Here is a 22,556-nt window from a genome sequence, read left to right as displayed (position 1 = left end):
GTGATATCATGATTAGTTGTCACGGTGACCAGAGGGCCTGGTGTTCAGCAGACATCCTGGCATCCAGTATATTGAGTGAGGGGACTGTGACGACTTGTTAATCTAATGAATAATTGATTTGTTAAATCAAATAAAAATTAGTGTGTCAGATTGGTCGAGACGCTACAATGTAGTGAAAGAAGAGCTGAATAAGAAAAATGAAGATGATGTTGAGAGAGACGCTAGAGAGATAAATAATAGACAGAAGAAGACCAGAGGAGAATCAGCTTTGAGTTGTTTGCATATTATACAATAATTTAGTCTTTGAAGCTTTGAGGGGCTCAATATTTTAAAGAAATTTAGGAAAGAAGATACTTTTTTTGCTGCAAGTTAATCAAATGTCAACTAAAGACTTTTTCAATTAAATCCTAAAGGTGTGGTCACATTAGCAAAATTTAGGTGAATTTTTGCTGGAAAAAAAGGTCCATTGACCACAAAGCGCACACAGAAGTCACTTTAAGCAGCGTTCTTTTGATCAACATAGTGAATTCGATTGAACCCAATATGAAATCCATATGGGGAAATATTTCAACCTCACACTAAATTCCCAGTCACATGGATTTCACAATGACACGATTTCATGGTAACAATGGTAAAAATGACCACACCTAAACGTTTCTGATATATGTAATGTATAATAATGAGATAATAATGTCAGGGCCTTTAGTGCCATCTGTCTTTAGTGTCCTACTGTTGCTATGATCAAAACTGAGGCAGTTCAGGTCTTAATTAAAAACTCTTTTTCATTTAATAATACAGAAAAGAAAGAAAATGGCACGAAGGGGGTAGAAACTAAAAAAGCCGTTGTCTGAAACTTGTCCAAGCTTTATGTAATTACCTTACATAATTGCTATGGTGTTGTTATGGTGGCACTGAATGTCAGACATACTGTCAGCATTATCAAGCAATTCAAATTCATCATTCATTATAATCTTTAGAAATAAATGAACAGCTGTCATCTCAGAGGTTTGACATCTTTAAACAAAGACATGGTACATAAAAAATTACAATCAACAGTTATGAACAACAACCCAGAAACAGATTGTTAGTTCAGCCTGTGCTAGACAAGAAACATATTGTAAGTGAAAAAAGTCACATGCTCTCACGGTATACAGCCGACAGAGTGAAATTCACAGAAGTACACTTTCTTAAGAATTGCACCTCCAGACACACACACTTGGGCCCTTGTGTTTGGAGGGACGGGCATTCTAAGCTGATACACATCAGTGCATTTCAGGTCCCCTGTGTATGTGTGTGTGTCTCAAGGCATGACTGTGACGGGAGTCACTGAGTCTCTCAGCCATATTCCCTCTGTAGTCTCTGAGTCCCCTGTCCCAGAAGTCCTACTGTCTATTCCGTCCAGACAGCCACCAGGACATAAAACCAGTTTATATCTAGGAACTGGTTTGGAAAGGTTAGAGGTTTGCCAAATGATTGTTGAGCCTTTGCCTTTGCGAAAATGGCTCAGGGCAGTGCAATTTCTTGCATGCCTTGCTCCAAATTCAAGTAAGGGCCTGTCTCTTTCTTTCAGTTATGTCTGGTTTGAATACTTTCTGCATATAAAATACTTTCTACTGAAGTTTTTATCTTCACCCTCTGTCTATCTCTGCCTGTCAATCTCTTTTTGTCCTTTTCTTTCTCCCACTAGCTGTTGTGCCAGGTGCAGTTGTGTTAGCTTCACCCTGTATCTCATTTATGCTAACATTAATGTGGCTTGATGTGCTAAATGTTATTTCAGTGTGAACTGTCTGTCCATAATGATGGGGACCTGTCAGCACCTCTTTTTACCGACTGGTTTTGCCCCAACACTTATGGCAAATAGCGGAAACTGTCGAGCAGAGGTTTCTGTTTTGTTAGTGCATAGTGTAATGAATGGTGACCATGTGTTGAAATTCCAGAAACCCAGAACCAGTCATACTGAAAGAAAAAGAGTTGTCACGTACTTGTTTATAAATACATTTATCCACCTACAAAAGTCCAGGACTAATATTTAATTTTTTTTTGAAAGAAGTCTCTTAGGCTCACCAAAAGTGAATTTACTTGATTAAAAAATACAGTAAAATCAGTAATATTATTAAATATTATTACAAGCATCCAGTCCAGTTGTGTGTGTGTGTGTGTGTGTGTGTGTGTGTGTGAGTGTTTTGGCCTTTTTACACAATAAATTAATGTTTTCAGCAAGGATGCATTGAATTGATCAAAGTTAAATTGTAAGTACATAACTAATTATTATGTAATTAGTATGATCTAGTTAATATTAATAATTATTATGACTATTAACTGTCCACCTCTATTTTTATACACAGATGGCAGATGTGATTGTGTAGCTCTCATTATTCCATTGATGCTTGACATTTAAGCGCACCTGTGAATGTGCGTGTGTGTGTGTGTGCGTGTGCGTGTGTGTGTGTGTGTGTGCTTGTTCACAAGCTCAATGTCACCGTAATGAAGTCTAATTTAATTATGACATAGGAGACCCAGCGCAGCCCACTTTGCCCTCATGGTACAGTGGGAAGCAGCAGTAATAGCTGGCCTGCACTCTGATAAGCAGCAAAGCAGTAATTGGGATGTCATGAGCCACAGGTGTGATGTCCTCCCACATGTTTCTCTGAGCAATGTAGGATGAGCTACCTGACTCTAATTAAAATGAGCTGCTTCAGGAAGAGCTCGCTAGTTTGCTTGCGAATCAGTACATTTACTACTTACACATACAGTATCTAATGTGCCATCATGTGTGAATGTGTTTGTTCAACATTTAGGATCCTGATCCTAACCAGGGTCGCCTCTGGCTTGCTTAGTTGGGGACACTTCATTTCCAGCGATATCGTTGACTTGATTGCAAATGATTGCAAAGATATTATTTAAACTGAACTGAGCTGGATGATGACATCACTGAATTGAATGATGAACTGTCTTTAACTGAAAAATGAGTGTTTACTATTGTCATTTTGCATTATTGACACACTATTTTCTTAATTAATGCTGTTCAGTTGCTTTGACACAATCTGTATTGTTAAAAGTGCTATAGAAATAAAGGTGACTTGACTTGACTTATTAAATTAACTAAAAGTAAATCCATTAAAAAGATTTCAGTATATGAAATAAAATAAAATGTAACTTTTTTTCAGCTAGTTAAGACAATATTTTTCATTTTCTACTAGTTTAGTTTAGTTCATATGGTTTAACTTAATGTAAAAAAAACTGAAACTAAAAACAAAATGGGTTATATGAAACTAAAACGTAAAAAAACTAATAAAAACTATATAGTAGACATATTTAAAGAAGAATAATATAAAATATGTATACTAAATACTATAATAAAAACTATAATAGTATATACATGCTACTAAAATAACACCCTCCTAATCATAAACTTTAAGCTGTAAAAACAAATGGCAGGTTTTTACAATATTTAACAGTAATATGCTACAAAATAAAATGCTGTATTTAGAAGTTTACAGCAAAATCAATTCAGGCTTGGTATTTAAAATATCCAAACATCCTGCAGCACATGCTGCTACATCACAGTAATTTCTGAAATAAATTAATAAATACAGACATACATACATACATACATACATTGAAAAACTGAATAGTATTAAAGGGGTCATATGATGAACTGTTCTGGAACAGTGTTGTAAATATAACTTAACCTCTGATTTGTAGTCGTGTCCTCTTTTGGAAGACAAAGTAGTTTCGCTTTCACAACGAAGCACACGGCGTCTTCAGGACATGGCGGAAACCGGCAACAATACTACAGTGAGAATAAAAGTTACGCCTTCTTTCTTTGCGTGAACATTTGGGCGGCGTTATGCAAATCTTCCCACATAGTGAGGTAGACATGTGGGGGCGTGTTAGAACGAGCCGTTTTAGGTAGGTGTGGCTGACTCTTAACTTTTATAAAGAATATCTCTTTGGATTTGAGACTTTAGTCTTTGCAACTTTACAGATCTTCTTTATGCACCAAGAGCTTGTAACACTCCAAAGAGAAAGGGAAAATTGAAATCGCATCATATGACCCCTTTCATTATTTTCTGACAGACATTTTCTGTTAATTTCCTAAAAACTGCTCAACCCGTTTCTGCCAATGTGGTGACAGAATGACAGCAAAAAGAGCAATAGGTGTGACCATCAATATAATGAGCATTTAAACGTAACCCATTAAAGCTTAACAGCTGGAATTCTTCTTGGCTGAGTAGTTACCTCAGAACAGGCCGCCATGCACAACCTCTGATGCAGGAACAGCTCTAATTTCGTAGTCATTATATAGTCAGACACAAATCAAAGATCCAAAAATGGAACTGACAGATGATACTTTTAAAATTGTGGGACAAAAATATTGTTTATGTAGAATATAGAAAATGTAGCCTAAGTGAAGCAGGAAGCTCTGTAAAATGAGTCTGCCCTTGATGTGCATGTCTATTGTGATTCTTCTGCACATTAAACAGTCTGTTTATTAAGACTGATCAGTGTGACTTCCATCTGCCCACACAGCACTGGAGCCCCTCACGCATGCTTCATTCATCCTGAAGGGGTCAAGCAGTCAGAAATAATTTTAAGGTCGATGCAATTACTGTGACCAGGAAATCAACCATATTGTCATTTTTCTAGACACTACACAAAGAATTATGTTCAGCTGTTTGTTTTATCATCACAGAGGATGAAGAGATGTTTTTCCAGTGTTGCTGTGAATATACTGCCATCTACTGAGGCAGACAGTTTGTGGTTTAATGACTAATTCAAGTTTGTTGCAGAACTTTGTGGAGTTATTCACAGACATTACAGAGCAATGAACTAACATATAACCCATAACAGTTCCAGTGGTTCCGGTGACTGAACGGCATTCCAAGATTGCTGATGGCAGTGCTGTTTTAGTATTATTTATAAACGATTTATTAATATTTGGAATGTTTATTTTTTTATTTTATTTTCACAAATTTTGTTATGTGCTTTTGTAATCTTTATTATTTTTATATTTATATGTTATAGCTTTATTTTTATGTTTGTGCTTACTCATTATTTATTTATTTCATCTCTAATTTTTTTTTAAACATTTGTAATTTTTTGGAATTCTACGTTTTTTTAAGTTGAACTTTCTCACCTAACATTTATAATTGATTTCTAATACCGAAAACCATTTTTTAATAGTTTTAGTTTAGTTAACAATAACAACACTAGACAAGGGGGGAATTTAACATCAACCAATGCTGTTCTTCCTTGTTCCTCTTATTCAGATGTGTTACGCAAAATTACATTGCACATCACTAATGATTATTTGACGAGGCTACAATGTAAACAACCACAAAGTAACGTAAAGTAAGTTATAGGTCAGGTAATTACTGACTTTTTGAGTCACCTTACAATCAATGAAAGGGCAAAGTCTAAAATAGTTGTTCCTAGACAGTCACTAGATGTCAGTCGTGTCTAAAAAACAAGGATTCAAGGACGAATTGAGTTTAAGTAAACGCCATGAAATAGATGCGAGGAAATGTTTCTGTAAAGAATGTTATTTGTTGGAAACGTTCAAAGTTGAGGAAAATGAGGTAGACTTTTTTTTATTATTATGATTCCTGCCATTTGAGCATTTCTCATGAATTATCTGTTTAAAAAATATTATGACTTTAGCAAACTGGATGGAGTTTCTACTCATATGTATGTATATTATATATGATAATATAGGCCTACTATATGAGAACGTGTTATTGGTGGTGACCGTTTGCTCTCACCTATAACGAATAGGAAGTACACTCAAGCGAAGAAGGGAGTGGCTTCAGCAGCCGTCTCTCTGTCTACCTGAGTCTCAGAGCTGGACTTTGACTGGGGGACTATAAGGAAATAGGAAAAAACCAAGAGCACAACTTCGCAAGGTTAGTGAGTAATTTAACGTAATTGAATACAGCGGTGGGCGAAACATCGCACAAGCTGATTTTTACACGAATAGCCACACCAAATTGTTAATCAAATAGTTAGTTACTCATTAAAATGACAAAACGTGCGATGTATCCAAGAAGGATCCAAAAGTGTCGTAAAATGTCGATATAATATTACTTATAAGACATAACTTTATATGAAATCTCTTTTAACGTGCGTTTATATATGTAGGCAATATGTGAGTGTTTTGGGAGGGCAAGTCTCCGCTGGTACAGTTATGTGCACGCGCATTCCAGTGTCTCCATAGCTGCGCACGAAACCTGCTATCTAGGATTTAATAGTGCGGTCTGCCTTACCTTAGTGCTTATTTCGCCTTAAGAGGGGTTTAAGGTTGTCAGTTTCTGAACTAAGTATTTCATCCTTTGATAAGTGACAACTGCAAGACAATACAGTTCCTCTGTATTTGGCTTTATTTTGGGTGAGGATGATTATGTTTCAGGAAACCACATGCAATTATATAATTAAAAGCTAAGCATTATATAGGTGCATGGGGAAAATCAACTAGAACACCAAATAACTTGAACAACAGAACACAAGTGTGTCTATCCATATGTATTTGTTTATTTGCCTCCTGCTCTCAGTCAGGGCATATATGTTTCAAACAACAAAATATAGAACTATATATAGCCTAATTTAATTACTTCTAAATGTCTAATAAAAAAAATGTTAGACACATAAAACTACTAAAAATATGTATCATCTTCGTTGTTTTAGAATTTAACATTGAAATACGTTTTTTCCAGGTAAATAAAAATCTGTTTTCATATGTAGGGCTCCTCCCTTGTTCTAGTCCTGTTTTCTCTGTGTGCTCTGTAGCTTGGAGCTGGTGTTAACTTGCAAAAACTAAGAGGTCAAATCCCACGTACTTGTTATCTATAGATTAACTATTTCAGAACAACTAAGTCAAGCCATTCTGGTTGCTACACTGATTGTTTTTTTTTTTAACTAACCGAACTTTAAAAGCAATGGCCACTTTAGTCAAGTGTGACACTGAAACTTTAGCCCTGTGTAAACAAATGATTAGTCACTTAAAATAAAGCTGACACATTTATTCTTGGCATTCATGACAATTTTTAAAATAGTAACAATAAGGGATTATAATTAATCTCACTGTATTTAACACAAAGGTTTTAGTCATATGCATGCATTGCACAAGATGAATGTTCAGTTGCCTGTTTACGAATACAGGTTGCATGGAGTCATGCTTGAGTAAGTTAAAAAGGACGTGTAGCCTTACCTCTAGGAATTTGTTGCCTCAGGCAAACAACTCAGTAAGACAGGCCCTACATACATTTATAAACCTCCTATAAACTAGCATCTTGCTGTACCGTTAGATTTTATGTCAAACACCCTCTGATAATTTTAGTACAGTATGTGTTACCACACTGCGCATCAGTCCATATTGTATCAGATCTGCATTCCAGTACAATCACATGGGTGTGAGGACAGAGAGACATAATTATTTGAGCACAGAAACACAACCAGTGTGAGCAAACACAGTGTAAACTTTGGTCTAATGGATGTCTTGAAGTAAGTGAATGGTATGTGTGCTTTTGAATCTGGTAAGGTTTTTTTATTATTATTAATTTTTTTTAGTTAGTCTTATATTAATGCACAGTATGTGGGTACCATATATTAGTTATCAGATGATTTTAGAGTTTTTAAATTTATTATAACCGTTGATATTGTATATATAATTGTGCATTCTGATTTCCCTTTTTTATGTGTATATCATTCTGTAAATTACAATGTTGTGATGCATACATTAATTTTTTCACTTCTAAAATGACTGCTTTTTTATTTTTAATTTATTTAGACAAAATAGTAAAAGTGTAAAAAAGTATTATATACCATTGCCATTAATGCCATTAATGGAAAATGCCTTGGCACATGCCACACATGGTTCAACTAACTATAAAAAATCCTTGTTCTTGTGTTTCCAAACTGGCCTTATTACCAGATGAGATGATTGTGTAATGGTGTGTGGATATCTTTGAGGACATGGCGAGTGATGCAAGCACCCTTTCCTGGAAGGTACCCACCCAGGACTGGGATGGGGGCATCAAAAGCCCAGACCTCGGTCCTGCTGGAGATGGCGGTCCTGTGAAGATCATCAAAGTGTGCTTCAGCAGCAGCAACAACCTTAGCAAAAACTTCAAACTGGTCAAATGTGACAGCTCATGGCAGATCAAGGTATACATACCCTACTGCTCAAAAGTGTCTTATGTTCTCCTAGGCTGGATTTATTTAATAAAAAATGCAGTAAAAAACCCCCAAAACAAACGGCCATAATGTGAAATATTATTACAATTGAAAATAACAGTTTTCTATTTTAAGATATTTTAAAATGCAATTTATTCCTGTGATGGTAAAGCTGAATTTTCAGCATCATTACTCCAGTTTTCAGTGTCACATGATCCTTCAGAAATCATTCTTTAAATATTTTAATGAACAAACTCTCTTATCTTGCTTAAATTGATTAGGATAAAATTATTTTAATTCCAGATGTTGATTGTGCTTGGGACTATTTTTATAATAGTTTTATATTTATTATTATTAATAAGCATGCACCTTTGAGTTAAATGCCATGATAATCCATTGTTCTCGACTGCTTTATGTGATCTTATTCAAGAGTGGGATGCAGCATGGGCTAAGGCTAGACAAACAAATTTAAATTCTGATTGGCTGCATTTTAGGTAGCTTTGCAACAAGTGTACAGTTGCAGTTAGAAAGGCTAAATCAGATTACTTTCTTGATAAAACCACAGAAAATCTTACAAAGTTATGGAGGAATAATATGTTTCTAACTGGTAACAAAACAATTACAGAGATTCCCCCTTGTATAATGACAGATTCTACCAAAATTGTAGACAAAAAGCAAATGCTTAATAGTTTTAATAGTCATTTTATTGCATCTGGCTTTTTATTTCAAACAAATAATGATATACATTTAGATTTAGAATTCCTTGAATCTGAACATAATTTATGGACAAGAGCTTTAAAATAATTCGATGTGAATAAATCGCCAGGTCCCGATCAAATTGCCCCGTTGTTTTTAAAACTAGCGGCTGATTTTATTTCTCCTCCGTTGATGTATCTATTCAATCTTTCATTATTAATTAATACAATCCCTATGATTTGGAAATCAGCATTTGTTGTTCCCCTGTCAAAAGGGGGTGATCCTTTTTTAATGGATAACTATACACCTATATCAAAGCTTGCTATTTTCTCAAAACTTTTGGAAAACCTTTTTTTCTTACACGTCTTTTTTATTATATATATATATATATATATATATATATATATATATATATATATATATATATATAAACTGCCTTGATTTTAATATTATGCAAGTTTCCATTTTCATGCAGATGATACTATCATTTATTGCTCAGGCCCCTCTAAGCAACAATCTGTGGCTTCTTTACTGCTTGACTGCTCCGGGTGTGTGTTCACTGCTGTGTGTGTGCACTTTGGATGGGTTAAATGCAGAGCACTAATTCCAAGTATGGGTCAGCATACTTGGCCACATGTCACTTCACTTTCACTTTCTTTACAGTCTGCTTTTGATATTATCCAAAATATGTTCTGTGTTTTGAAGCTGGTTTTAAATGTTGAAAAAACAAAATATATGTGATTTTCAAATTCTAAAACTTCTTCCGAAAACTCTATTGTTCTTCTGACTTCTCAGGTGAGCCAAATTACTTTAGTGTCAGAGTACAAATTTGGTATTATTATCGATAACACACTACGTTTTGGTTCGCACATTAAGTATTTGAGGAAAAAAATTAAAGAAAAAGTTAGGATTTACTTTAGAAATAAGTTGTGTTTTTCATTCAATGTGAGGAAGAAATTAGTATCTGCTACTTTTCTACTGTTTCTCGATTATGGGGATGTAGTCTATCAGCATGCCCTCTCTTACCTTCATGCTTCCTTGGATGCTTTGTACCATGGTGCTCTGAGATTTATAACTGATTGTAAATTTTCAACTCACCATTGTGAACTATACAAAAGAGTCTTCCTTGAGTATTTGGAGAAAAATGCATTGGTATCTCTTGATATATAAAGCCATATTGGGTTATTTGCCATTTTATCTCTGTTGTTTCTTTCAAAGGACTTCGTCTGGTAATTACTCATTACTTTCTCAATCAAATTATAATCTTTGTGTGCCCCTGTCAGAACTGAGCTTGGTAAAACTTCTTTAAAATATGCCACCACTTCAGATTGCAATCTTCTCCAAAAGGAGATGAAGTTACAAAACTTGGTGTCTTATAGTTTTTACTACGTAATTGTAGAGAGCGAGTTAATAGTGTGTAATTGTTTTTAATTGGTTATATGTTGGTATGTTTGTTTTTGTATTGTATGTCATAACTATGTTGTTTATTTGTATATGCAAACTTGGCTGCCTATCTTGGCCAGGACACTCCTGTAAAAGAGATTTTAATCTCAGTGAGTCTTTTTTTCCTGGTTAAATTAAAGGTAATTAATTAATTCATATGCATTTGGTGCTCAAGACACATTTTTTATTATTATCAAGGTTAAGCACAGATATGATGCTTAATATTTTTTGTGGAGTTCAAAAGAACAGCATTTGTGAAATAGGAATCTTTTACAATATTATAAATGTTTTTATTATCATTTTAAATGTGCCCTTACTGAATAAAAGTTCTCCAAAAGGAGATGAAGTTACAAAACTTGGTGTCTTATAGTTTTTACTACGTAATTGTAGAGAGCGAGTTAATAGTGTGTAATTGTTTTTAATTGGTTATATGTTGGTATGTTTGTTTTTGTATTGTATGTCATAACTATGTTGTTTATTTGTATATGCAAACTTGGCTGCCTATCTTGGCCAGGACACTCCTGTAAAAGAGATTTTAATCTCAGTGAGTCTTTTTTTCCTGGTTAAATTAAAGGTAATTAATTAATTCATATGCATTTGGTGCTCAAGACACATTTTTTATTATTATCAAGGTTAAGCACAGATATGATGCTTAATATTTTTTGTGGAGTTCAAAAGAACAGCATTTATGTGAAATAGGAATCTTTTACAATATTATAAATGTTTTTATTATCATTTTAAATGTGCCCTTACTGAATAAAAGTAAAAAAAAAGTCTTACTGAACCCAAACTTTTGAATGGTAATCTACAGTATATGACTGGAAAAATGGAATCATGGTATTTCTAGTAATATTATCCCAAATGTTGTAATACCTTGTCTGAACACTTGATATTTTTCCTATCCATCAGACTATCATCCAGTCTATTCTGATCAGTGGCCGTTTGGGCCCAAATGTGCAAAACCCAGGATGCTTTGGGCTGAGGCTCAAACACCTCAAATCTGAGGAGCTCCACTGGCTTCATCCAGACCTGACTGTAGGAGAGGTTGAGCAACACTATGAGAGCCTTCACGCCGAGGCAGAGTGGAGGTGAGGGAGTGAGGGAGGGAGTATATATCACCAATATACTGGCCATTATTTGAATTTTTCATATACGTGTGTGTGTGTGTGTTTTATTTCAGATATGATCTTAGGATTCGCTACATTCCTGCTGCTTTCATGAAAAAGTTAAAAGAGGACAGGACGTTCCTTTTGTATTTCTATCAACAGGTCAGCAAACATCTCCAGATTTGCTTCTTGACTGTGGTTGTACGTAGTCACATTTTGTAGGTCAGTTCATGTAAATACTGTTCCTCTTCTGCAGGTGCGTTGTGACTACATGCAGCATTATGCTAGCAAAGTTAGCGACGGCATGGCTCTTCAGCTGGGCTGTTTGGAGATCAGGTAACAAACGGCATAGTCTGTTTGCTTTTATTGATATTGTATGATTATCCAGTGTAACTGCAGGACTTCATGACCAGCAACTGAGTATATATTTCCAGTGCTATAAATAAACAGATATCCCAGAACTAAAATGAGCACTGTTCAATGATTCATTAATTCAATTTACATTAGTCTAGGAAACAAATATTATTGAACTGTGAGGTAATTTCAGAGCATTGCATCACATATGTGGTTTGTTCTGTCTTTCAGGAGGTTTTATAAAGACATGAATGCCAAAGGTCTAGAGAAAAAGTCAAATTTTGACTTGCTAGAGTAAGTTCATGTTTTTCATTTGTACAAAAGTCTTTTTTAAAAGGTGATTTTTCTTTTTTGCTAATATTGTGGCTTTTTAAATTTAGAAAAGATGTTGGTCTGGACCTGTTCTTTCCTAAGGGCCTTATTGACAGTATGAAGGTTAGATTTGTTTTTCACTTATCTGCGGTGCCAATATTTTATTGAAATTTTATTGATTTCCAGAAGTAAACCAATTGCAAACCTTTTACCAATAAGACATATAGGGCCAAATTTACTAACAGCTTGCACCAGCGCAAATAGTGTTTTGGCGTTAAAATAGTACTGTCAGGATTTACTAAAGACGCGCAATGAAGAATTACCACTGAAAAGGTGTGGACAGTTATTTTTGCGCCTGACCTCATTGAATATGCATTTGTAGGAGTTTTCCTTTCAGACGCAAAGTTTATGGGAGGAGAGTATTAAAATGAAATACACAACACAATTTACTAACATTTGCACTCGTCAAATTACTGGTATTTGCGCCATTATTTAATGCTCCAAAAAATGTCTTAAAGCAGACGCTAATTTTGCGCTGCTCTTGGTAGATTGTGTTGGACATGATGGAAATGATCTGGCTGCATCTGTGTACTTTAATTTGCGCATTGTCAGTAAATCACCTGCAGAAATGTCCACTCCCATTAGCGCTTTTTTGCGCTGTCATGCTAATTTGCCCTGTTTAGTAAATCTGGCCTTAAATTAAGCATACATTCAGATTTGTTCATATGTATTTTTAAATGAATGTAGAAAATGTAGAGAAGTTAGGGATAATATGCAGCTAGCCAGTCACCACCACAAAATAACCCCCCTCTGGGTGATCAGGACCCTGACAAAATAAACTGAAAAAATAAAGAAGTGGCAGTTTATGAGAGCTTAGCACTTTAAAATTATACATCTAAACTGTAAAATGTTGGTTTTAACAGCCTAAGCAACTCAGGAAGCTCATCCAGCAGACGTTTCAGCAGTATGCATTACTAAAGGAGGACGAGTGTATGATCAAGTTCTTTGAGACCTATGGAGAATTCTCCAACTTTGATGAGGAAATATTCCCTTGTGAGCTAGTGGTAAGTTCCTCAGATTAGGCGTTAAAAATTTTTGGGGTTTATTCAAAGTGGAAGATTTAATGTACTAAAGTTAATTTACGAAAGTCCTACTTAATCTACACAGCAAGGTTGGAGTTTAGCAGTGGATTTAGTCATTGGTCCCAAAGGCATTCGGCAACGTACCAAAGCAGACTCCACCGTGAGCAACTTCATACTTTATTTACAATCTTGTATTTATTCCTTAATCTCATGCCAGTTGTCAATGTCCAAATGTTGTTTCGAGTTCATTTTCGTTTTCTCTCCCCAGGCTGTCTGCCTTGCTGAATTTAGACAGATCCATAGTATCAAGTACAACACACAACGTGATGGCAAAACGTTGTTACTTATCGAAATTGTGGGTGCCAAACAGGTGAGAATGTTCTCACTTCAGTATTAGGTAGTTAAACTTTATTTGCACAATGCCACTCTTGTAGTAAACTAGCAATGAACTTTTCCGTTCCTAGCCTTTTTCCATCAGTGTGGCATCTCTGGCCATTGCGGAGAACATGGCTGATCTGATCGATGGCTACTGTAGGTTGCTTAACCACACAGACTCATCTTTGATAGTTGGTCCAAATAAAAGTAAATCTCCCAAAGGTAAACTCCAATTAATGTACTGTATGTCTGTGAATGTCAATAGTCTTCTGACAAAGTGTCAATGAAAAGAGTTAAAGCTTGTGCGAACTGCTTCCAGAGGATGGATCATTATTTATTTTCTAAATTATTGTCATCTGCAAAAATCTGAGATAAATGAATAAAAGTTTTCTGAAATGCTGAGAGTTTATGGCAGCGTTCTTCTGAATGTTGTGGGTTTTGAATTTATCTTCGCTGTCTTAGGTGTGCAGTTGCGCAACTCTCTTCCTGAAATTCCCTCCGGGTGAGTACATCAACATTCCTCTATCTCTGTTTTCTTCTCCTCAGGACTACAACACAGAATGAATATTAATTGCTGTAATTCTAAAGTGATCTCTTATGGAATAATTTACAAAGTGAAATGGCGCTGGACGTACATTTTTAGATACTTTATTTCACTGTCCTTAACGCTATTCACTCTTTCCTGCTGTTAGGAAGACAGAAAGCTTCAGATACAGCAGTGAGTATCAGACCCTCCTTTAGATACAATCCCATTCAGACATGACTTGATATTTACTGAATTATGATAACAAGTTCACGACAATGTGATAACATCAAATCTATCTTTCAGACTCTGATATATACTGTGAAATCCCAGATGAAAAGCCGCCACCATCTGGTATGTATGGGAATTTTTTTTTGTTTTTGTGTTCAGGGTCAGTATCACTGTAAAATCATGCACTTATTCATTATTGTTTGTACTGATGTGCTTTCATAGTTTTTCATGTGTTTCGCAATAGCAAAGTTTGGACTGTCCAGGAAAGACATTATCCTGAAACGTATGCTGGGTGAAGGCTTCTTTGGGGAGGTTCATGAAGGAGTTTACCAGAAAAGGGCAAGCAGTACTAGACACTTTAGACATGTGATGATGCAATGACAACTAAAATGTTTTGTAGGTCAAATCTGGGTTTTTCCTTTTATCAATATTTTTTATTTGTATTGGTTAGAATGGGGAGAAGGTCAGTGTTGCGGTGAAGACCTGTAAGGAATGTGCACCTGATGTCAGAGAGAAGTTTGTGGGTGAAGCAGGTACGTGAATGAAAACTCTAGTTAATTATTATAGCCATTGACATAGACAGGTGTTTCTTCAACTATTGGAACTGTAGACAGTAAATTCTCACAACATATTTAATTTGTGTATATACAACGAGTGTGTATACTCATCTATCACCAGAGAATTCTGTCACTGTTTTCTGAACTGTTTTCTAACTTTCTAGCATATCTCAAATGATGTATTGTGTTTAATAACATTCTGTGGTAGAAATAAAATGTTAAATATTTTTGGAATAAAATATCAGACTCCTTTGTCTTGCTGAGGCTAACATTATAATTATAATTGTATGTATTTTACATAAACACATTTAATAAATATGTTTGCTTAATTTGACAAAACTACAGCTTGATTAGAAATTATGCACAATAAATATTTTTTCCTGCATTTTTCTGCTACAGCAGTGGTTCTTTCTAGATATGCCAAGCTCAGCTAAACTATTTTATTGTGCAGAAATTGTGAATAAAAATGTTTTTTTTTTCATCCTTATCAAATAAAGCATGAAAACTAGAAAAGTCAAGGGGTCATTGAATATTATTGGGCGCCTTGGAGTCAAAAAGGTTGAGAACCACTGCTGTCGTCTCTGTTGTCTCTGTGGTAAAGAATTAACTTTTAAGATGGAAGTCATAAAAAATGATGCGATAATAATAAATAGTTTTCGCTTGATACATTTTGAAGTTTTGTATAATACAGTAGTTAATTTTTTATAATGGGTTTTTATATTTTAAGAAAATCTGGGCCCCAGATGTTGAAACAATCTATATGGCAGACATTTGAAATGTAGCAAAAATAAACAATAAAATATATAATATCGAGTAACTGTATTCTTTTTGGATTATAATGTCCCACCTGTCTAGTTATCATGAAGAACCTGGACCATCCACACATAGTGCAACTGATAGGAGTGATTGAGGAAGAGCCAGTATGGATTGTCATGGAGCTGTGTCAGCACGGGGAGGTAAACAACAGCCCAGATGCTGGATGTTATCACTCTTATTTGTATTATATCTCAAAACACGTCTTTTGGAAAATTGCAAGACCAATAATGTTGTCACTATGAGTGATTATTTTGGGGAGGATGGTAATATATTTAATGAGATAGAGGGGTTTATGTAACTTTTAAATTAAATCAATAAAATTCCCTTTCAATCCATAGTGTAATTCCATTTGCCATGACCGCTGTGATTGATCTAGCAAGCTCAATTAAGTGAATGCCATAGATATGGCTCTATTAACATTTACAGGCTCTGTAAAACCATCATAAACTGTTTACAACACCACTGAGTCTTGTTAAGTACAGAATGACTGGCTTGAACAGTCAACTAGTGGTGATCTCAAATATGTGCATGAGTTAATAAACCAACTGAGTGCTTAGGAAACCACCACAGGGTCTGAATAATGCATCTCAGGGCAGCAGAAAGCCTGTATTTCTATATGATGCGCAGTGATCCGCTTTAATAAAGTGGATTTTTGTTTTTATTAATTAACATATATTTTTGCTACTGTACACTAATCCTTCTCTAAAAATGTTTGTTTTGTGTTTACAGCTGGGGAAGTACTTGACAAAAAATCAGCAGAGTTTGACCAATGTAACTCTGGTTCTCTTCAGCCTACAGATCTGCAAAGCGCTTGTTTACCTACAGGGAATGAACATGGTCCACCGGTGTGACATGCAATTCAATATTTTTAATTCTCTATGATCTATCTGGTATAAACTATAATGTAAAAGTTTTGGGTTGGTACAAATTTTTTTTTTTATGTTCACCAAGGTTGCATTTATTTGATTGTGAAATATTATTACAATAGAATAAAACTGTTTCCTATTGTAATAAATTTTAAAATGTATCAGCATCATTACTCCAGTGTTCAGTGTCACAGGATCCTTCAAAAATCATTCTAATATGCTGATTTGCTGTTCATGAAACATTTCTTATTATTATCAATGTTGAAAGCAGTTGTGCTGCGTAATATTTTTGTGCAAATATTGATAGATTTTTGCAGGATTCTTTAAATAGAAAGTTCAAAAGAATAGCATTAATTAGAAATTTTGTAATATTAAAACTTTCTTTATTGTCACTTTTTACCAATTTAATATATATTTGCTGAATAAAAGTATTAATTTGTTTAAAAATAAAATCTTACTGACCCCAAACCATGCCTGGAAATAAACAGAAATATTTTCGATTACGATATAAAATGAACTACCCTTTCAATCAAATTGTTATGCTGATAATATAATTTAATATGGACAAAGCTCAACTACAAAACAATCTTTTTCCCTTGTGGTCTCACACTCCACTGTATTTACACTGATAATGAATTGAAATTTTCATGGTTGTCATATGTTGTGTGTGTTGGTGTGATCTGCTTGACAGAGATATAGCTGTTCGAAATGTGCTTGTTGCCACACCCGAGTCAGTGAAGCTGGGTGACTTTGGCCTTTCCAGATACATAGAGGATGAAGAATATTACAAAGGTTACCTCAGCTGTTTTACACATTCATAAAAGTTATGATTTGTTTAATCATTTTACGATAAATTGTTTCATCCTCTGGTGCAGCTATAATCATCTAAACTCCTCTGTCACGTTATAAAATCTTCTAAAATATTCTTTGTTGTGTTGTTTATATTCTGTTTAACAAGCATAGCAATTTCTCATTACCTTGCATTATGTCTGCAGCATCTGTTACTCGTTTACCAATCAAATGGATGGCTCCTGAATCTATTAACTTCAGACGCTTCACCGTGGCCAGTGATGTGTGGATGTTTGGTGAGTGAATAGAAGAAAATCATCAGATTTTAACATGTCCATTGTACCAAACAATGACACTGTTACAGTAATTTAAACAGACTCTCGCTTGTTTGACATTAATATTGCTAAAATTGAGTATATAATGTTATACTTTAAATATATTAAGTCTAAAAAGGTGTTTAGAAACCAGTATTTCTAAAATTCTCAGAGTGCACATAATTCCTTTTTATGAACCCATTTTACAGTTTTGGCATGCTTAACCATCCTGTGCTTACAAACATTATTCAGCGCTCCAGGGCCACTATTAAATTGAATTTATATAAATTGTCATACAATAACTGACTTTCATTTCCGACCTAAAATTTGCCAATTCATTTAATAATATAATATTGATATAAAACAACTATAAAAGTTTCTATATTGAAATGTATAGTTGTTTTCAGTTAACTCATATTATTCTTAATACTGTGCTTGAGACATGAACAGGTTTTATATCTGTAGCCCCTCACCGAAACACTGAGTAAACAACACATGACTAGACAGACAAAGACCCCTCAGTTTCTGGAGCTCAGCTGCCATGTTCTGTGAATCTTGAGCTTTCACTCAGTTTCTCTGATTGAAGGCTTCACATATGAGTGTTGGACATCAAACACTTTAGACCACGGGTGCCCAACCCTGTTCCTGGAGATCTACCTTCCTGCAGAGTTCAGTTCCAACCCTGATCAAATACACCTGTCTGTAATTATCAAGTTCTCCTTCAGATCCTAATTATTTGGTTCAGTTGTGTTTGATCAGGGTTGGAGCTGAACTCTGCAGGAAGGTAGATCTCCAGGAACAGGGTTGGCCACCCCTGCTTTAAACAAAAAATAAAATGGAAGTCAGTGGAAAATGAAACTGTTTGATCACCATCATTCTTCACACCATGCTGCTTTTGTGTTCTGCAGAAGAAAGAAATGCAAACAGGTTTGAAATGACCTGAGGGTGAATAAATGACAATTTTCATTTTTGGGTGAACGATCCTTTTAATATTTCTCTTGATAGGATCATATGACATTCCTAAACACCAGAAGTGTAAAATGCACAAAAGTCTGTCAATCCCCCCATGTGATTTCGCCCTCACTTCCATTTTTTTCCCTCTTGTGTTGCTCCCGTCCAGGTGTGTGCATGTGGGAGATTATGAGTCGAGGTAAACAGCCGTCCAACTCTGATCAAATACACCTGTCTGTAATTATCAAGTTCTCCTTCAGATCCTAATTATTTGGTTCAGTTGTGTTTGATCAGGGTTGGAGCTGAACTCTGCAGGAAGGTAGATCTCCAGGAACAGGGTTGGCCACCCCTGCTTTAAACAAAAAATAAAATGGAAGTCAGTGGAAAATGAAACTGTTTGATCACCATCATTCTTCACACCATGCTGCTTTTGTGTTCTGCAGAAGAAAGAAATGCAAACAGGTTTGAAATGACCTGAGGGTGAATAAATGACCATTTTCATTTTTGGGTGAACGATCCTTTTAATATTTCTCTTGATAGGATCATATGACATTCCTAAACACCAGAAGTGTAAAATGCACAAAAGTCTGTCAATCCCCCCCATGTGATTTCCCCCTCACTTCCATTTTTTTCCCTCTTGTGTTGCTCCCGTCCAGGTGTGTGCATGTGGGAGATTATGAGTCGAGGTAAACAGCCGTTCCACTGGCTGGACAACCGTGATGTGATTAACCAGCTGGAACAGGGCAACAGGCTGCCCAAACCTGATCAGTGCCCTCCTGCCCTGTACTCTCTCATGACCCGCTGCTGGAGCTACGACCCCCCCGAGAGACCCACCTTCACCGAACTAGCCTGCAACATCAGGTTTCTCCCTTCATGCTCTATAATAATAATAGAAAAAAATATTTTTGTTTATTAAAAAAAAAGCCTAATATTACCTGCTGTATTTTGATGATTCTGAGTTAAATCACTCAGCAGTGTAATCAATGTTATTAATATGCAACCTTTTTTTAATGTGAGAGGACTGCATTGACTGAAATGTTTATTTCTTTGGTCAAAAAGATTAATCTTTTCCCATTGTTTTTACTACCTTGCTCTTTTTAACAGTGATGTCCACCAAATGGAGAAGGAGTTGGAGGTGGAGAGAGAGAGAGACAAAGCCCGTAACACCCGGATCCTGGAGGCCAAGTTTAGTGAACCTCCACCAAAGGTAGCTGTCAGCTTTCATATGCTGTTTGTTTGCTCTTCCACTCAGTTCCAGCAGCACATTCTGGCTAACAGTCAGTGTATTTTGTTTACAACTTAAGCCTTCCAGAGTCAATACTAGTCGCTTCGGAAATACCCTTGGTGTTGGCCTGCATCTTCAGGTAGGGTGTTCATTTTGTTTAAACGTGAAATACTAAGCACTAAATTGTTCTTGTAAACTTAGAATCCTTGAATACTGATATTTAATTGTATATACATTTAAAAATGTTTTATAAATAATATGCATAATAATAAATGAAAGTCATTACGTTATATTAATTTAATATATTCTGCTCTTATTTTCACCAGCTTAATGAGGCTTTATGTGCCAGTTCACCAGACCTGGCCAGCCCGTGTGATTACCAGTCACCAGTGGACTCAACTAACATCCTCACCATAACCACTTCCCCACCCCGTCGCCGCAGTCTTGGGGTAAAATTAGGCCTATTACCAAATTGTATTTTTTTTTGTATGAGTTTTCATTATTTAATTATTATTAGAATTTTTTTAATTAAAGAAATGGCTTTCACAGGAGTTTTTTATTATTATTTTAATAATAATTAATATTTCATTAGAAGCTTTGTAGAACCTCAGAAGGTTTGTGTGTGTGTTTATGGGGTAGGAGGGTGAGTTCAGCTTTGGGCCAACAAGTAAGGAAGATGCTCAGCGGCTGTGGCAGGTAGAGAAGGAGCGCATGCAAGATACTTTGAAGATGCAGAAAGAGCAGATGGAGGAGGACACAAAATGGTTAAAGAAGGAGGAGAAGCTTCTGGTAAGGAGGAAAGCCTATTTACCAATCTCTTATGTAAGATAATATAGGTTTGCCTTTAATATTAGTTATCATGCACATTGCATTGCTTGCTGTTCTTTCTCAGGACCCAATGGTTCATCAAGACTCAAAGGTGTGTATTTTTATTTCATACATTTCATCAATAACATTTTCATTCCATTTCATATGTCTGATGTATTTTTCTTTTTTAAAAGTGTACTTAAAAATGTAATGGTCAAATACAATCCCAATAATATTTTTTATTTGTTATTTTTTTATTATCAGACACCTGAACTGCCACTTAGTTATGGTAAGTCCTCTGCATTTTACAAGTGATAATGTTAACAAATTTTAACGAATTAACATATCAGTATTTGCTGAGAAAATTAATCAAATTCTTGTGCCATATTAACATGTTTCCTCCTATACTGACTGTATCCTGTATCCACTTAAAGCTGAACTCCGTCAGCCTCCTTCAAAACCACCCAGAATTGCAGTGCAGGTAAGGACTCATTTTACACATTTGTACAGTATGCAGGTTGTACATGTTAAATATTTGACTCTATTTTCCCAGTACAATGATAGGAAGCATAATTCAGTTTCATGTGTCTTCAGCCTACACCTACAGCTGAGCTGGACCGTTCAGAGGATAGTGTGTACCAGAGAGTCATGGACGTGGTGAAGGTGGTGGTGCAGTTAAAAAACGACATCAACACACTTCTGTCTACTGATTACATCTCTCCTGTCAAGGTGACAAAAATCTTCATTTAAATCTGATGCTGTTTTTGGTCAATATTTCCATTAACAGTTTCACATACTGTCATTTGAACATTTTTGTCTGCAGACTGTCGGACTCTCATTAAGAAATCTGATCAACAGTGTCGATGATATACTACCAACTCTGCATGTTTCCTGTAGAACAGAGGTAGTATTTGCCCTGTATCAAAGTGTTTCTGCAACCTGATTTCATACAAAGTCTGTAAGTTTTGTAAAACTTGACATACTTGGTACAAATCAATGCAGTTTCTAAGTAAAATGTCCACTAAGTGGCTCTAAAAGTCAGTTGAATCTTTTCCATTACAGCTGAGATTTTAATAAGAGTACAAATGTTTCCCTCAGATTGAAGGCACTCAGAAGTTGTTGAATAAGGACTTGGCTGAGCTCATCAATAAGATGCGGCTGGCCCAACAGAATGCCATCACCTCTCTAAAGGAAGAGTGCAAGAAACAGATGCTGGCAGCAGCCCACGGTTTGGCCATGGATGCCAAGAACCTATTAGATGCTGTAGACCAGGCCCGAGTGCGCTCAAACTTGGCCAAACCCAAACCTGAGGACGTAGACTCACTGACAGACTAGAAGAGCTGCTTGGGACATGCTGACTTGAGTATACACAACTGTCCTATACACAGCTTGAGTATAGGACAGACTGATTTATCTGTATAATATGGTAATGCAGTAACGGGGCAAAACCAACACCAGTATGGGACATGAAACCAATAGAAATTCAGGCAACTGTTGTGCTGCTGTCATATCATGTTAAGTGATTTATGTAAACATGATTTAGAAAACCAAGCAGGCCAGAGGGGTATTCCAGTAAGCAGGGTTAACTTACAGTCACATATACCCAGAACGTTTGGTTGATTAACCCAAAGCTTTCTTACTCGCAGTAAGAAAAATGTTCCAAAAATGCATTGCTATCTTTTAATATTCAAGCAGTTTTTGTTTATTACTGTGAAAAACAATTATATTGTTTGTTTGATGCTAAATATAAAAATTTGTAAATGCAAGATTGACTGTGTAAGCACAAAAAAATGTGCTTGCCATTTTCTTTTAGCAGTTTTCCTTCCATATTTGGTGTAAAAAATATATATTTTGAATGCATATTCACAAAGTGTGAAATGAGAATAAAATAAATGTCGCTTTATGTTGTAATAGTGCTTTATAATAAAACATTTGTC

General features: G+C 35.5%; 1 protein-coding gene across 2 annotated transcripts; it reads left to right on the top strand.

Moving 5' to 3' along the window:
- The first annotated feature begins 5,830 nt into the window (after positions 1 to 5,830).
- LOC107563684 (protein-tyrosine kinase 2-beta-like) lies at positions 5,831 to 22,376 on the top strand. 2 transcript variants are annotated; one of them, XM_016248622.1, is made up of 31 exons: positions 5,831 to 5,906; positions 7,931 to 8,163; positions 11,221 to 11,399; positions 11,492 to 11,579; positions 11,674 to 11,753; positions 12,003 to 12,065; positions 12,152 to 12,206; positions 13,007 to 13,147; positions 13,251 to 13,325; positions 13,434 to 13,535; positions 13,630 to 13,762; positions 14,003 to 14,042; positions 14,233 to 14,258; positions 14,370 to 14,417; positions 14,539 to 14,633; positions 14,746 to 14,827; positions 15,707 to 15,807; positions 16,397 to 16,512; positions 17,225 to 17,325; positions 17,529 to 17,618; positions 19,244 to 19,448; positions 19,692 to 19,794; positions 19,892 to 19,951; positions 20,139 to 20,261; positions 20,452 to 20,601; positions 20,705 to 20,731; positions 20,884 to 20,908; positions 21,054 to 21,100; positions 21,214 to 21,348; positions 21,443 to 21,523; positions 21,718 to 22,376. In XM_016248622.1, the coding sequence occupies exons 2-31, from the start codon at positions 7,972 to 7,974 to the stop codon at positions 21,952 to 21,954; spliced, it is 3,000 nt and encodes a 999-aa protein (XP_016104108.1). In that variant the 5' UTR covers positions 5,831 to 5,906; positions 7,931 to 7,971; the 3' UTR covers positions 21,955 to 22,376. The 2 variants fall into 2 exon arrangements, with proteins under 2 accessions (XP_016104108.1, XP_016104109.1); XM_016248623.1 differs by lacking the exon at positions 20,705 to 20,731.
- Positions 22,377 to 22,556: the final 180 nt, after the last annotated feature.

Source organism: Sinocyclocheilus grahami, unplaced genomic scaffold, assembly GCF_001515645.1.
Source record: "Sinocyclocheilus grahami isolate Dianchi unplaced genomic scaffold, SAMN03320097.WGS_v1.1 scaffold886.1, whole genome shotgun sequence".
In the NCBI taxonomy this organism is placed as follows: domain Eukaryota; kingdom Metazoa; phylum Chordata; class Actinopteri; order Cypriniformes; family Cyprinidae; genus Sinocyclocheilus; species Sinocyclocheilus grahami.
The sequence above is the reverse complement of the archived record's forward strand: the minus strand, read 5'-3'. Positions and strand labels throughout refer to the sequence as shown.

Excerpts from the sequence above, each read along its gene's own strand:
- LOC107563684 (XM_016248622.1), top strand. The coding sequence starts at position 7,972 with ATGGCGAGTGATGCAAGCACCCTTTCCTGGAAGGTACCCACCCAGGAC. Across the intron at positions 13,148-13,250 it reads TATTCCCTTGTGAGCTAGTG|CAAGGTTGGAGTTTAGCAGT; the intron begins GTAAGTTCCTCA and ends TAATCTACACAG. Across the intron at positions 21,524-21,717 it reads ATGTTTCCTGTAGAACAGAG|ATTGAAGGCACTCAGAAGTT; the intron begins GTAGTATTTGCC and ends TGTTTCCCTCAG.